The sequence below is a fragment of the Myripristis murdjan genome, chromosome 4 (assembly GCF_902150065.1).
Source record: "Myripristis murdjan chromosome 4, fMyrMur1.1, whole genome shotgun sequence".
Classification (NCBI taxonomy): domain Eukaryota; kingdom Metazoa; phylum Chordata; class Actinopteri; order Holocentriformes; family Holocentridae; genus Myripristis; species Myripristis murdjan.
Genome location: NC_043983.1, coordinates 26504366 through 26521699, shown reverse-complemented (window position 1 = coordinate 26521699; position 17334 = coordinate 26504366). Strand labels below are relative to the sequence as shown.

Sequence of the window (17334 nt, the reverse complement as noted above, 5' to 3'; positions counted from 1 at the left end):
TTGCCAACATACTCCATGTAATGTCGTCTATTTCCTTGGTTCTTCAGTCTTCCCAGTGTGCAGGCTAACCTCTACTGTAAATCAATGTTTTTCTCAAGTGTTGATGTCGATGCAGATGAAAGCCAGGCCCTTGTGAGCGTGAGGGCTCCACTGTGGGTGATTTTATAATGAGGTCCCTCCCACAGAGTGTTCACTCCTCCTGTCCTCGCCCTGACCATAAGACCATGACTTATGAAGCCTGCTGGGGTTAGCATGCTGCTAACATCCACGTTTAATGTAATGATTGCTAACCCTAGCTGCAGTTAGCCCCTGCGCCCTTATCGGATTACATTAGCTCGGGCCCTCCTGTGCACGTGCATTTTCAAATTTGTGGTGTAATGCTGCATGCACTTAAAACAAGCTCCAACCTGTGAAAAAAAATGAACTAAGCTGAAAATTCATGTACAATTTCAGCGCTCTGCTTCATCCAATTTCAGTTCAAGTAACATCAGGGGACAGAAAATGGTGTGCAGAAAAATGCAATTTGTTGTTTATAGTAAGAATTGTATGAATTTAAGAGTGTTTACATGCTACTTAAATAAATACTGCTGCATACACTTTTGGTTTTCCTAATTGAGACAACATGCAGAGGTTCTTCCTCTTGCTGGCATCCATTTTTCTCAAGTTGCCACCCAGAGCACAACATGAGTCGCAGCGGGAAAGTCCAAGTTGTGCTTTGAGATGAACGTAGCGTTAGTGTTTGCTAGTTTGATATGTCATTTGTCATAATTACAGCGATATTTCAAGCAGCCCACTCTGTGTCTCTAAAGTTTCATGCAAGCTGTGATAAACTAATGAGTGTTGCTTAAGGTAGCAGCGGGGGTCCACAGCCACTCAAGGATGGGGAGGTGTGTGTGTGTGTGTGTGTGAGTGTGTGTGTGGCTCTAGTCTGTTAGCACCTAATGTCAGAATGACTTGGTAACGCAGTAAACTTAAATGTCAACAGTCTAAACAGATGTAGATAATAACATGCAATGATAAATAAATTAATTCAATAATCAAACCGGATTTATGCAGCACTTTCAACAGGGCGTGCCAAAGCTCCGGACAGCATGCTAATATGATTTGCATGGATGATTCATAAAATCCTTCACATGAATAAGATCCATAAAATGATTCACAAAGGTTAGACATAACGATGATTCATTATTTGAGCCAAATGTGGCTGTGCGACTGTAATGTCGTTTAGGACACACAGGGCCAAGCAGTGACACACACACACTCAGCTAAAATTAGAGAGAGAGAGGCAGGCAGGCAAACGCACAGAGCAAAACAGACCAAACAGACGGGAAAATTGAGGAAGAATAGCGCAATGGAGAGTCATTTTTAGGTACAGAGATTCAGATAAAACTTGTTTTGTTTGTTGTAGTCATGGAAAAACTTGGAAAACATCAGTGAATTTGAAAATTGGGTTTTGAGGCCAAGCTAGAGTTAAGCATATCCATGCAAAACGGGGTTTATATGCCTTTGTTCACAGTCTTTGTTGTTGTTGTTTTTTTTTTTTTTTTCATTCAAACATGCTCTCTCTCTTTCAAAGCCATGGGCTAAGGAAGGGGTTGATTTTTGCGGTGATTGAATGTGGGATTTCTGCCATTAGACAATTATTGGTTTTTAGTCACAGCAATGAATCTAACGGAGACAGAGCCTTGCTTTCAGATCCTCGGGGTGTGTTTGGTGGAGGTCTGTGCTCTACCGCTGTCTTCTTGTTTAGGTCATGAGGGGAAGCTGCAGCTTGCCAAAATAAGAGCTGACTAATATTGGTAATGGAAATGGTGTTATGTATCGTGGTGCAGTCACAGGAAAGTCATGGCCTAAGTTAGTTTTGTTTTATTTATTTATTTATTTTTTTGCTGTTGAAGGTTTTTCTGTGCTCTTTCTCCTATTCGATGCCGAGTTCATTAATCATGTTGCATTTACATGAAGCAAACGCCCAGTCAGCACTCCCTCTCTCTCTCTCTCCTCTCTTTCACACACACACACACACACACACACACACACACACACACACACACACACACCATGTAATCATTTATGTATGAGATTTGCTTTCCCAGGCCTATTAATTCTGTTTAACCCTCCTGTGTCCTGTTAGACCACGATTTAAGGAATATTAAAGCTTCTGTGAATTTTCTAACATAGTCTTGCACTCACACACCTACTCACATATACACACACCTACACAGACTCACACACATGCACACTTTGCATAAGAAGAGTGAGATTGTTTTTCAACCTGACTGACCTGCTAGAGGGATGCAAACAGGCCACTGCATGAACTCGGGGTGAAATTCAGATATGACACTCCTGCGATGCAGAAACTCAGATCCAACATACACTTACAAAGACACACATCTGTGTCTTTATAAAACACACTGCTGAAGAGGGAAGTCAACAGAGCAGACACATGCAGGGAGAGAGAGACAGAAATAGGTGGGGCCGTACAAGCCGGTGTGTGTGCAGTGAGAGGTCAGAGGTGTAGGTGTGTGTGTGTGTGTGTACCTGGGAAAGAGAAGTGAAGGGAAAAGCAAGGTGAGCAGATTAGTTTGTGAGTACATGCTAAAATAAGGTGGAGAATTAAAATGGTAAAATAAGAAGTACCCTACTCCACAGTCACATTGTCACGCTGTGGGAAACGCTGCCGTGGTCTGCAGTGTTTTTATATCCTCTTTTAGTATCTTCTCAGCTTGCTTGGACCCTTGACGGAGGCGATACCAAAAAAAAGTCAGTTCATATAAAAAGTAAATCAGCGCTATTAACTGTGTAAGTAATCAGGGTGTGAAAACTGCTGTCCAGTGCAGCCTCTGTTCACAGAGCCAAGGTCAAAACATGAATGAAACATAAATGTAGTTACATTGCAGCCATATCCTACGTTTTGACATAGTCTTGTTGATAAACAGGACGAATGAGAGTCATAAACCCTGCGTGTCACTACCGACTGTTAACTGTTTGTCCTTTGAAAAAGATTAGAGTCAACTCTGTGGCTCCATCATGCTTTCTGCCCCCTGCTTCTCCCTGTGGGGGTGGACAGTATTCATCTGAGGCACACACATTAATGCATGCCATTTATTAATTATTATATCTCGCTGTGTAGCACACACACACACACACACACACACACACACACACACACACACACACACACACACACACACACAAACACATACATGCACAGCGTGAGAGGAAGTGCTGAATACGAAAGGAGAGAGAGAGACACATTGTTGGAATAGTAATTATTTTCCCAGCCATGTTCCTCTTTCCCTCTCTCTTTCTCGCAGTCTCATTTTCTATTACTAGTTAATTTGACATTTGCATCACTACAGTTTTTAGCATCGCGTTAACAAAAAGTCACAGTGATTTTGAGAAAAGACCATCTCTTCTCTGTATGCCCGCAGACACCGACTGTGAGTGTTTCCTCTGCCATTCATTAGTTGGGACAGACCGCTCTGCATAGTGGTGCCGCCGTCCCGCCTTAAAGAATTTCACTGGTATTGGCTTCATTGGAGAGTTTTTAGTGCCACATGGCCCAAATTTCTGTTTGAATTGTGGGCTTTCCACCCAGCTAAGCAAAAACAGTTCTACTGGAAACATTGCTGTAATATATTTTCGTCCTCCCACAGCAACAAGCCCTCATTTGCAGTCCGGTGACATGATGGTGAATCACCACACAGGGTCTAGTCTGTCTCCACGTCCCCTCGGACATGCTGTCATATAATAACCTTGGGTCTCCTTCTTTCCAAGGCTGCCCGGCACCTACAGCGGCGGCTGTCGCTGATGTCCCTCCTTTTATATCCAGCCTGCGTCGAGCCACATTTAAAGAGACGAGATTCAGTCATTTATTGTCATTTCTAATTCTGAAAGGCATTTGTCTCAGTCTGCTCCTGACAAGACAGTTAGAAACAATACGAGATAATAAGTACAGCAATGTTAGATACAGAACAGTACCATAGATACAGTGCAAATGAAAGGCCTTGGTACTGAGTGAATGTATGCATTAAAAAGAATAGAAGATAAAGTGAGACAAAATAAGAAAATTAATTAGACAACACTTCATCTTTTAAGTAAGTAGGTGATAATTAGCAAGAAACGTATTTCAAAATTCTCTGAAATTAGCCCCAAATTACATCAATTACATCAACATTTACCCCAAAATTCACTGAAAACTGAAACTTTTACTTCTACTGTATCATCAAACTCACTCTGAATGTCTCAAATGTTGTTGCAAACCAAATTTATAAGGTTTGCAACATTTTTAAGGCGGTCTGAAGATTTTATGATATTCCAGAAATATTCCATGTCATATTCCATGACCAGTAGCAACCCTGGTTTCATTTTTATGATCTAATAGATTTGAAATATTCATCTAGACTGAGTCTGGTGTAACAGTAAAAGTAAAAGTTTTAGTTTTCAATAAATTTTGAGGTAAATGTTGGTGTAATTAAAAAGAAATATATTAAAATATGTTACTTGCTAATCACCTTCTTACGATGAGGTTTGCCCAGTAAGTTACCAAAAAGACAAATCCTTATCATCGTATTATTGTTGAAAAGAGTTCTCAGTTTATTTATGCAGCATTTATCAAAGTAGTTTCACAAAGTGGATCACAAACAACTGAAAGACAGAAAAGTTGCAGAAAAGAGTCTGAAAAAAAGTAAAAATACATTAAAAATAATAGCATAATAAAAAAAAATCCAAGAACACACCAAGCAATCTTGACAAAGAAAAACTAAACTGCACACAAAGATAAAATAAAGAAATGAAAATGGAATTTATTAAAAGCCCTACGGTGAAAGTAGGTTTTCAAGAGTGGTTTTAAAACCGGCACTGAATCTGCCAGGCTGAGCTCCTCCGGCAGCTTCCAGAGCCACGGTGCTATGAAACAAACGTGCAGTCGCCTTTTGTTTTTGTTGTCCTGTTTGAGGAGCAGGTTCCTGCCTCAGGACGTCAGGCAGCACACAGGTCGGTCAGTGGATAGCAGTTTGGAAATGTAGCTTGGAGCAATGCCACAAAGTGCTTTAAAGTAATCAATAAAACCTTGAAAAACACATCCTATAAGAGGGAGGCAGCTGATGCATGGATTTCATGCTGTCTTTGCTTAGTCCCAAGTTAGCTGATTTATGTCCCAGTTTATGTACATGTATTTCTGGGTCCATTTTTTTTTTTACTGCAATATTTTTCTTATTCCTGTGGACAGCTGGCCAACTGTAGGTGAGATGCGATCTCCAATCAAATTGTCAATAGACTTTAACGGGATAAAAAATTCAGCTATTTAAAATATCAACATAAACGTCAGGTTTTGGTGTCAGACCTTCAAAGAATCAAAGAATAAGAGCTTCTTTCTCGACTCTCCTTTTTGCACTGAAGTTCAACAATTATACAGGGAGAAATCCATCATCAAAGAGGCAGTGATGCAGACTTCTGAATAGACTAACTTCATGCCTGCACTCTGGAGGCTGGAGAAATCGGAAATCACTATCTGAAATAGGAGTAGATGAGGCGTGTCCAGGAAAGGTGGGTGCACCACGAAAGTGAATTACAACACTTCATTACAAAGTAACTCTAAAAATGCATTGAACAGATTAATGCCAACTGTCATATTGAGCGTCAGAGCTGGACCCACAATGCAGACAAAAACACAAAAGATGGATGCAAAAGAGTTTATTGCAAGGCTGTCTTAGCTGGTGCTGGTGGTTATTGCTGGGCGGTGAGGAGATGTAGAGAAACCAGGGAAAATCCAGGCGAGTGTGAGGAAGCAGGTCCAGGGTCCAGTGAAGTGGTGGCAGGAAAAAACAGGAACAGATGACTAGGACAAAAAACAAGACAAACGATATCAGGTAACCAGATCAAGCGCTGCAAAGAGAATCTTTCTAAGATATAATGGGCCAAGGTGTACTACCACAGAGGTTAGCAAACAATCTGGCGAGGAGTGGAGAGCTGGACCAGGCTTAAATGCAGGGAGGCTTGATTGCAGATGGCTGGCAGGTGGGTTGATTGACGAGGACTGGCAGGTATGCAGGTGGGTGTGTCGCAGCTCCAGACAGACAGACATAGAGACAGGGAAAAACCAATACAAAAAAAACGGGGAGGAACCACTAGGATCCTGACAGTACCCCCCCTCCAACGGGAGCCTCCTGGCGACCCCCAGGCTTGGTAGGGTTGGCAGCATGAAACGCCCTCACCATAGCAGGGTCCAGGATGAGGGAACGAGAAACCCAAGACCGAGCTTCAGGCCCATAGCCCTCCCAGTCAACCAGATACTGCAGCCCCCTGCCCCGACGGCGCACATCCAAAAGCTGGCGCACTGTAAAAGCAGGATGACCATCAATGAGCCGAGGAGGGGGAGGGGGATCGGCGGGGGGGCATAGGTTGCTGCTGTGGACAGGCTTTAACTGAGAAACATGAAAAGTGGGGTGGATACGGAGAGACTCGGGGAGCTGAAGGCGAACAGCAGAGGGATTGATTATTTTGATAATTTTGAATGGACCAAGGTAACGGGGAGATAGCTTCCTGCAACTGGTCTTGAGAGGGATATTTTTGGAGGATAACCAAACAGACTGACCTGTATGATACTGGGGGGCTGGGACACGATGTCTGTCAGCTGCTTGTTTGGTCTTGCTGGACGATTTGAGGAGAACCGCTCGAGTCTTATTCCAGATGTTTTGACAACGACGGAGGTGATGCTGGACAGAGGGAACTGATAGTTCCTCCTCCTGGGAGGGAAACAGAGGTGGTTGATAACCAAGAGATGCTTCAAAAGGCGACATACCAGTGGCTGAGCTGACCAGGGAATTATGGGCATATTCCACCCATGGAAGAGAGGAGCTCCAGGCTGAGGGGTTAGAAGCAGTGATGCAGCGAAGTGAGCTTTCCAGGTCTTGGTTTGCCCGCTCTGTTTGTCCATTGGTCTGTGGGTGAAAACCAGAGGTTAAGCCAACGGTGGCACCCAGGCCCTGACAGAATGCTTGCCAAACCTGGGATGTAAACTGGGGCCCTCGGTCAGAGACAATGTCCACAGGGATGCCGTGTAGGCGAATAACATGGGTGGTCAGTAATTCAGCAGTCTCTTTCGCTGTGGGCAGTTTGGGGATAGCAATAAAATGAGCAGCCTTGGAGAAGCGGTCAACAATGGTAAGTATGGCTGTGTTACCTTGGGAGGCTGGGAGACCAGTGACAAAGTCAACAGCAATGTGGGACCATGGGCGACCAGGAACAGGCAGAGGACGGAGCAGACCAGCAGGGCGTGTGTGAGAAGATTTACCTCGGGCACAGACCGGACAGGCTTGGACATAGGATCTGGTGTCCTTATCCATAGTGGGCCACCAGAAGTGGCGTTTGAGGAGAGACAGGGTTCTGTTGATTCCAGGATGGCAAGAGAATTTATTGGCATGTACCCACTGGAGAACTGGAGACCGGACAGAGTCAGGAACAAAGAGACAGTTGGGAGGACCTCCACCAGGGTCTGGCTGGGTGCGCTGTGCCTCCTGGATTTGGGATTCAATCTCCCAAGTAATGGGAGCCACCACTTGAGAGACGGGCAGGATGGTCTGGGGCTCAGTGGAGGTCTCCTCAGCGCTAAATTGCCGGGAGAGAGCATCCGGCTTGATGTTTCGGGAACCAGGGCGGTAGGTCAGTGTGAAATCAAAACGGCTGAAGAAAAGGGACCAACGGGCCTGCCGGGAGTTGAGCCGCTTGGCAGTCTGAATATAGGCGAGATTCTTGTGGTCTGTCCAGACCACAAATGGCAGCTTTGAGCCCTCCAGCCAATGTCGCCACTCCTCAAGAGCCATCTTAACAGCCAGCAACTCCCGATTCCCAATATCATAGTTTCTCTCGGCTTGAGTCAAACGTCGAGAGAAGAAAGCACAGGGGTGGAGTTTACCATCTGGCCCTTGACTTTGGGATAACACTGCCCCAACTCCTGTATCAGAAGCATCCACCTCAACGATGAACTGACGTGCTGGATCTGGATGAATGAGAATGGGTGCTGATGTGAATTGTTGTTTCAGCTTGGAGAAGGCCAAGTCAGCTCCAGGGGTCCAACTGTACTGTACAGAAGAGGAGGTGAGGCGGGTTAGTGGAGCAACCACACAGCTGAAATCTCTGATAAAGCGTCGATAGAAATTTGCAAACCCCAAGAATCTCTGTAGCTGCTTCCTATTCTCTGGGATTGGCCACTCAGCCACTGCTCTCACCTTTTCTGGGTCGGCCTTCAGTTTTCCTTCCTCAATTACAAAGCCCAAGAAACTGACCTTCTTGGCGTGAAAGTCACATTTCTCCGCCTTGACAAATAGCCTGTTCTCCAACAGCCGTTGCAAAACGAGGCGGACGTGCTTCTGATGTTCCTCCAGGGACTGGGAAAAAATGAGAATGTCATCCAAATAAACATACACAAATCTGTCCAGGAAATCTCTCAGAACATCATTAATAAGGGCTTGAAAGACGGCTGGGGCGTTGGTAAGGCCGAAGGGCATAACCAAATACTCAAAGTGACCCAAAGGAGTATTAAAGGCCGTCTTCCACTCATCCCCCTTCTTAATCCTCACCAAATGATAGGCATTACGGAGATCCAATTTGGTGAAGACTGTTGCCCCCTGCAGAGGAGTGAAAGCTGCGTCAATCAGAGGTAAGGGATACTTATTTTTAACAGTGATATTATTAAGTCCACGAAAATCAATACAGGGCCTCAGAGTTTCATCCTTCTTGGAAACAAAGAAAAACCCGGCCCCCACCGGGGAGGAAGAGGGCCGAATTATACCTGCTGCAAGGGAGTCACTGATGTAAGTTTCCATGGCTTCACGTTCAGGTTTAGACAGGTTGTAGAGGCGGCTAGAGGGCAAAGGAGCACCAGGGATTAAGTCAATGGCACAATCATAAGGTCTGTGAGGTGGGAGAGAGAGAGCCTTGTCCTTACTGAATACGTCCTTAAGATCATGGTAAACATCTGGGACTTTAGAAAGATTGGGGGGTGGATCTGGCAGAAGAGGATCTCTCCTAGCAGGGGACAAAGCAGATTGCAAACAGGTTTCAAGACAGAAAAAACTCCAACCGGCAACTCTACTTTCAGCCCAATCAATGTTTGGATTGTGTTTAGCTAACCAGGGATGACCAAGAATCAACGGAGTGGAGGGAGAAGAGATGATGTTAAACTGTATAGTTTCTCTATGATTGCCAGACAGGACGAGTGTGAGCGGTTCAGTCAGGTGAGTAATGTGGGCCAGCAGGCGCCCATCCACAGCGAGTGCTGCCCGGGGTTTGGCCAGGGGCTCCAACCTTATGCCTGCTTGAACTGCCACCTGTTGGTCCAAAAAATTCTCTTCGGCCCCAGAATCCACTAGGGCCAGGAGAGGTAGAGACAAAGCATGACAACAGAGGGTGGCAGAGATCTGGAAACGGGACTTGGGATGAGAGGGGGATTTTGTTTGACCCACCAGAACCCCCAAAGCTACTGGTGAGCCCTGTCTTTTGGCCGGATTGGGCAGTGAGAAATAAAATGTCCTTGTTTGCCACAATACATGCACTCACCCGCCTGACGACGGCGTAGCCTTTCCTCAGGGGTGAGATGAGCCCGGCCCAGTTGCATGGGCTCCTCAGGTGGAATCTGAGAGGGGCCAGGAGTGGAGGTCTGGACAGACTGGACAGGGGGGTCAAGAACGGGAGGGGTGGCTGCGGACCGTGGCTTAAAGACCGGGAATGGAACAGCTCTCTCCCGTCGGTGAGCGCGCAGGCGATTATCAATCCTGTTGGCCAAAGAAATCAATGATTCCAGGTTAGCAGGTTCATCCCTAGAAATGAGTTCGTCTTTAATTTGGCCACTTAACCCCTTCTTAAAAGCAGTTCTCAGGGAGTCCTCCGTCCAATCCACCTCAGCAGCTAAAGTCCAGAACTCAATGGTGTAGTCGGAAACAGAGCGTTGTCCCTGAGAGAGAGTCATTAGGCGCATGGAAGCATCAGACCGATAGTCCGGGTGGTCAAATACACCTTTAAACTCCTTAACAAAATCATCAAAACTGGTGTCATGGAAGCTACGACGAGAAAACCTGGCTTCTGCCCATGCCAGTGCCCTGCCCCTTAATAAGCCACAGATGTACTGAATTTTGGAGGTGTCTGAGGAAAATGATGTGGGTTTCAACTGAAACACAGAGGTGCACTGGAACAAAAAACCACGACAAAAATTGGGCAGACCTGAGTATGGTTCTGGATCTGTGGCACGGGAGTCCTGCAGTGTTGGTGTGGCCTGCGCAGGGGGAGCAGGAGTTGGGGGGGCTGCAGTGGGAGCAGAAACCTGAGGAGTAGACAAGAGACTTGAGACTTGTGCAGTGAGTACAGTGATTTGATGAGCAAGAGTCTGACTGTGCTCAGACAGGGAGCGAATACTGCCTTCATGTTGTCCAATAATTGTTCCTTGGTGGCTCAATGCTTGCTGAATTGGGAGCGAGTCGGAGCTAGTGTCTGCGAGGTCCATTTCCTGGCCAGATTGTTCTGTCATATTGAGCGTCAGAGCTGGACCCACAATGCAGACAAAAACACAAAAGATGGATGCAAAAGAGTTTATTGCAAGGCTGTCTTAGCTGGTGCTGGTGGTTATTGCTGGGCGGTGAGGAGATGTAGAGAAACCAGGGAAAATCCAGGCGAGTGTGAGGAAGCAGGTCCAGGGTCCAGTGAAGTGGTGGCAGGAAAAAACAGGAACAGATGACTAGGACAAAAAACAAGACAAACGATATCAGGTAACCAGATCAAGCGCTGCAAAGAGAATCTTTCTAAGATATAATGGGCCAAGGTGTACTACCACAGAGGTTAGCAAACAATCTGGCGAGGAGTGGAGAGCTGGACCAGGCTTAAATGCAGGGAGGCTTGATTGCAGATGGCTGGCAGGTGGGTTGATTGACGAGGACTGGCAGGTATGCAGGTGGGTGTGTCGCAGCTCCAGACAGACAGACATAGAGACAGGGAAAAACCAATACAAAAAAAACGGGGAGGAACCACTAGGATCCTGACACCAACACTGTGAGAGTATCTGAAGGCAGAATTTTTCTTCCACTGCAGCTTATTGTTTTTCTGATGTGAACCTCTAAACTGAACGTGTATGATGCGTGAATTTAAAATCACTGGTTCTATACTGTGGCCTCTTGATGGCTAAAAGAAGAGCAAGAGTTGTGCACATTTTATTGCCTTGGATGCATTTAAAATCGTAGTACCTTTCGTAGTACCTTCAGAAGGTTAGAAATGGTCCTGCTGGTTAATTGCCAATAATCTTGTCTGTTTACATGGGCCTATATAACCTTGTTTCTCCTCAGCCCAGTCAATTCAGGACAGTATTGGTTTGTGTGTGACCACTGCTGCACATCCCTTGGGTCACACTGTCAAAAACAAAGTCCTTGTCAGGTCACCCAGTGTGTGTGTGTGTGTGTGTGTGTGTGTGTGCGTGTGTGTGTGTGCGTGCGTAGGTGTATATGTGTGTGGAAGAGACAGAGAGAGAGAGAGAGACACAGAGACTAGAGAGAGTCAAAGCTGTATTTTCTTTTTTGCTTTTTTTTTTTTTTTATCGCAGGGACTACTATTCACAAAACACAGTTTAATTGCCTAATGCTAAAAAGGCCAGTGGACTGTTGGGGATGTAGGAAAAGGCCAGCAAACTATCACAGGTTGACTGCAGGTTGACCTTTTTTAAAGTAGCCAAATAGAGCGTACCACTATAAAGCAATAAAAACACGATGTCACATTCAAAGTACACAGTGCAATAAATAACAACAGTCTCAAATAAGCAATGTGAAAACATTGCCTTAGGGGACGTGAAACAGAATGAGAGCACATATATATATATATATATATATATATATATATATATATAGTTTTTAATATTGCCAGTTGTTTGCCTTATCTCCATCCTTGACTGAATTTCATATCTTCCCCAGCTCATCTCTCCACCACAGGCATACATCAAACTGTGAGCCAATTACATGCTGCTGTCGATGTTCTTGTGTGAAAACCTGGTAACTCAAATTTTTTTAGCCTTTTTCAGTGTCTTCTTCAGCCCAAAGGTTTACCTACGGTGCAGACCTTTGTGGGTGGAGCAGATTCCATCACACTAAAGCACTCTGTAACCCATTCAAATGCCAGTATTGGGCCCCAAAACTGAATGGGTGCCAGTGGGGGGGCAGGGTAAAAGTTGAGGATTTGGAGGTACAAGGTTTTCATCTGACAGCTGTGCCAGACAACATGCACTGTGTGGCACAGCATCCATAACCCGAGTTAACTGATCAGCTGAGGATATGGATTCATATAGAGCCGGGATGACCTCAATTACCCTCTCCCACATCTCCGTGACCTGTGAGTGTGTGAGTGTGTGCAAGTGTGCATGGAGCATGTGTCTGCATGTGTGCTGTCCTATTTTAAATGCATTGGTGCATGTTTGTATACACATAATGTTTTTTTTTTTCTTAATAATGTGAGTCTATTTAATAACGATGAACTAGGCTGTTTGAATACTCTGATGTGTTTGACCTGATCTGCCCAAACAGCATGTAAGAATTTTCCTGTTTTGGGGGAACTGTTTATGATTCAGATATTACTTTCACTTCTTGCAGTGCATACAATGCAGGAGGAAAGATGAAATAATACACCAAGAGGCAGGACGTGATCAATGCGCAGTGACGAAGCAGCAAGAACCAAAGTGATTTATCTTAACAATTTAATCCATCAAGATGATAATTTAAGACAGCAAGGTTGAAATCACATGTCTGTCAGTTTAAGCAGATCATTCAGAAACAATGATAGGAGAGCAAATTATTCAGTGTCTTCAAAGCTGTGGAAACACACAAGTGTAAGGAAGGTTAACAGAGCACAACAGCCAGCCCTCCTCACTGTGCTACAAATACATGTGTCCAAATGAACACAATTTCACAAATTCAACTGTAATGCCGCTGACGTTTGTAGAAACATTTGCTGATCAACGTGCACGCGAGATGGTTTCTTCTCCCAGAATATCTTCTCTGATGTGCAGCTGTCTTCTGCATTTTTCTCTCCGCAGTGAGCCTATAAACGTCTGACTGCATGAGGAAACCACCCAGTTAAATTCCAGTCTGGTTTAAATATCTACATGCTTATGATATTAAAATCAAAATATGCATGAACATCAGCCTGTCAACATTACTGTTGTTTTCTCTACAACTCCACAACCCATTTTGTTATATTTGTCTCTTTGTTCTGTTATGTTTTATCTGCAAATAAATCCTCTGCCTCTCTCTTTTGTTTCCAGCTCCTCTTTTTTTTTTTTTTTTTTTTTTACTACACAATTGTTGTAATATCATGATGCTTTGACTATTGTCATGGCACTATGGCCCTGACCTTTGACCTCATTACTATTGGTTGTGTGCAATATGTGTGATCTGGGACTTCAATAAATTCAGTTGTTGTGCTCATTGTAAGTCACCCTGGGTAACAGTGTAAACACCTAGTATGGTCTAAATGTAAATATGAGTGTGTCTGTGAGTTTGTGGGAATTTTCCATGTGTGTTCATAATGTGAATGGACATTTATGTTTGTGTGTGTGTGTGTGTGTGTGTGTGTGTGTGTGTGTGTTTTGTAGGAGCTGCTGATAGACCTGGGGTGGGCAAGAAGAGCCAGAGGGAGGAAGAAGGAAGAGGAGGGAGGGAGCGGACAGAGAGAGAGGGGGAGCGGAGACGACTGCGATGACGAAGATGGCTGTGAAGGATCTGGTGAGGAGAACGAAGAGTCTCACACACACACACACACACACACACACACACACATGCATGCATGCAAAAATAGACACATCAGCAGGCTTACACATACACATGCACACATACACACACAGATGCCACAAATGCACACATAAAAGCTCTTATGCAAATCTAGAGACTCTGATTCACACACACACGTCAGCAGATGCACACACACATACATCAGCAACATAAACACACACACACACACACTCACACATATACACATTCACACTGCGTTCCATGGCATGGGAGAGGTTTTAAAATGCAGAGGCCTCTTCCTATCTTGTGCCAGCAGGGAAATGCCCAGAGGGAGGGATAGTACTGAGAGATGGATTCATCTGCACTCTCTCTCTCTCTCTCTCTCTCTCTCTCTCTCTCCTCTTTTCCATCTCTCATTCTGCTGAGAGCAGCAGTTTATTTTCGACTTGGTTAGGATAAAGGATGCCACACCAACCAGGTCACAATGAAAACAGAAATAGAGAGATAAACTATAATTATTCATTTATCTCTTGACTTATTCATCATGCTTTTGCTTATGCATAATACATTGGTCTCACGGGGAGATCTGGGGACCCCAGGGGCTTTGATGGGACCCTTGGAAGTCTACAAGAAAATGAAGAATAGCTTAAAGAAATGCAGGCCCGTTTTTCAGTAATAAATAGTTATTTTATTCATCTAGATAACAAGGTTATGCACAATCAGCTGGCGATATCATGTTTTGAAACACTCTTCATCAACTGCTACCGAAAATGCAAACCTACCCAAAGAGCTTAGAAGTGAAAAAACCTGTTTGGCCGTCCTGACTGATATGCACATTCAAGTTTATATACAACCAAAAGCAAGAAGTAAAACACAAGACCAACATGGCATAGACCAACACTGTAAATAAGCACACAGAAATCAGAATAAAAGCTAAAACATCCCGAATTAAAATCACAAAAACAGATATCCAGAGTAGAACGGAGCAACTGAAGTTATGTTCCCGTGAACACCCGAGTCTGCTGACTTAACATTAAAAGGAAGAGTTTGGGGGCTCACCTGGCAGAGCGTGCACCACATATCAAGTCTTTATCCTCATGTGTGTGAACACAAATAGCTCCTGATGAGCTTCAGACACCTGAAACTTTGTTCGGCTCTGGTGCTGATGATGGGAATGGTTTGTAAATTCTTAGGAGATCTGTGGTCAGATGTGCTTGATCCATGTCGTTGGCAGCGAGGGACAATAGGACTGCATCGTTGTTGAGATCCATGACTAATTCAGAATAGAATACCGGTTGTTTGCTCGGGCCTCTGGTGCTGTAAAACTGTGTGTTAGCATCATTAACCCTCGTAAGTTAACTTACTCGCCTTCACATTCATTAGTTGTAAAAAGAGCCATTCAGTTCATCAGAAATATGAGCACATTCAGTGAATGTCATTCTTTCGACGTGTTCATGCACAACACTGGCCTTGCTCTGGTCTGAACAGCATGTTCCCAAGAAATTGGGAAACTCCAACTGTATGGGACAAAAGAAGCTGTCAGTACTAATTTGGACAGGCTTCATTCATTTGGCAACATTCGCTCAAATTCTGAGTGCTGTTTTTGATTGGTTCTCATGTTTGAATTCAGAGTACCCCTCGCCTGCCAATCAATTGAATGCACATTGGCAAGGTCATCACCTATGATTGTGATCGTGATTCATTAGTGTCATATTGGTGATATGCAACCAGTGTCGGACGCCACCTTTGTTTGAGGCAACAGCTCCCTCATTATCGTCTAACAAGGCAACAAGATCAAAAGATCTTTTCCTCCCTAGTCTGCCTAACACCACATTCACAGTCTCTTGGAACTGGTGTTAGCCAGACTAGGGAAATCCCAGATCCCAGCTTTAAATTAGCTACAAATTAGATTGTCAGCCAAATGTAATTGAGACCTTGACCTGAAAAAGTTTGAGAGCCATGAGACTCAGCAGGTAATCTGGGCGGACCTGGTGAACTTCTCAGCTAAACAGGCCTGGTGGCTCACAGTAAGAATGGAACATTGTTGTTTTTTTCATGGTAATCTCCTGCCAGGGCTTGAAGGTCAAACAGTCTTCAAAAGGTGCTCGCATGACTACACCCTCCTCTATATGTTATGGAAAGTTTTACAGTCTGTATCTATCTTTAGCCAGAGAAATATATATGTTGATTAACCCATGATGACAGAACTTTTCCATGATCGCAGTGGCTTGTGACTAGAGTTTCCATAGTTTTATTGGTCTGTGACCGGGGCCAGTCTTTTTCAGGTCAAATCAATAATGTCATAACAATGTTCAAATTCTGTAAACATATATGGAATATGGATATAGAATTGACATTGTTTTAAAGGGACCAGAGAATTATTTGGTATTCAGATGGAAAAAAATTAGAACAGAGTGAAATGTACGACACTGTGGCTGTGCTGGGCTCATGTGATTGATCTCCATACTTCCAGTAAACCTCTACTCATCCTTCTGCAAATTCACCCTGTCACCCATAAGTGCAGTTTGTGTCACCCTTTTGGTCATAACACCCTGGTGACGCAGGCGGGCTGGGGGATGTCTGTCCCTGCGGGCAGGATGTTGTGTAACGGGGTCAGAGGTCATTGTCAGGCTCACTGTCCCTACAGCCTCACTCATTACTCTCTGCTGTCATTCCTTTAGTGAGGTAATGCATTATGTGACGGCCGTAGCCATGTTAGCATTGATCTCCATAGATGTGAAGGGGTTTGGGATATGAAAATAATGCAATAATATCCCAGTTTAAAGAATGCGCGGTTGCCGGAAGCAACTGCCTGCATCCTCTCCTTTCCGTCAGGTCTCCCAGTAGTATTTCCTGAAGCAAGGTGTTTTTATTTCCAGTAGGTAAAGACTGATAGCTGCAATGAACATGGTGTGGTAGCACAGAAACATGGCTGCAATTGTTTTGGTGAAACGGCGGGACGGGAAACAAGTGTACGTTTGTGTGTTTTTAAGTAAATTCCAATTTCCACATTTCTCTCCGAAAGTTGAAATAACAGTGTTACTATGGGGAGCTGTCAGTTTATACCTCTGTCATGTAAAGTAAATCATGTAAAAAGACCTGCTTTTTTGCTTCTCTCACATTTGGTAATTGTGGCAAAACTGTGCCATTTAAATACAGGCATGATGAAGTGAGTGAGCAAGTGTTTCATTTAAGGAAATTGTTTAAGGACAATAAATTCCAACCGATGAAATGATGGAATTGGTGTTTATTATTCTACAAAGACTGTTGTATCTGCACTGTTATTGTGTGAACAATTGTCCTCTGATATGACATCAGCGTCATTAAGCACAGCCAAAACCATAAATTCACCTTAAAATGGGACAAACTGGCGGCATGTTTATGCAGTATAAGTTCATGTTTAGCTGCTGTATATAGATTTAGGTCCATCCTGCATGGACTGTGCCTCCTGGCCAAGAACACCGTTTTTGCTTTGGAGAAGATGATCTGATGTCTTCCATTAGAAAATGCCAGTGTATGTCACGTCGCAGGGAGAGGGCTGTTTTTAAAGGGCATGAGAGCAGCTGATTTGATTGGC

General features: G+C 44.3%; 1 protein-coding gene across 1 annotated transcript in view; it reads left to right on the top strand.

The window, feature by feature from the left end:
* The window catches only part of LOC115357993 (glypican-5-like), a 56697-nt gene that overhangs the window by 22531 nt on the left and 16832 nt on the right, over positions 1-17334 (top strand). The window contains exon 9 of the mRNA XM_030049760.1: positions 13622-13654. Coding sequence (XP_029905620.1) covers positions 13622-13654 — 33 coding nt within the window. The remainder of the gene's footprint in view (positions 1-13621; positions 13655-17334) is intronic.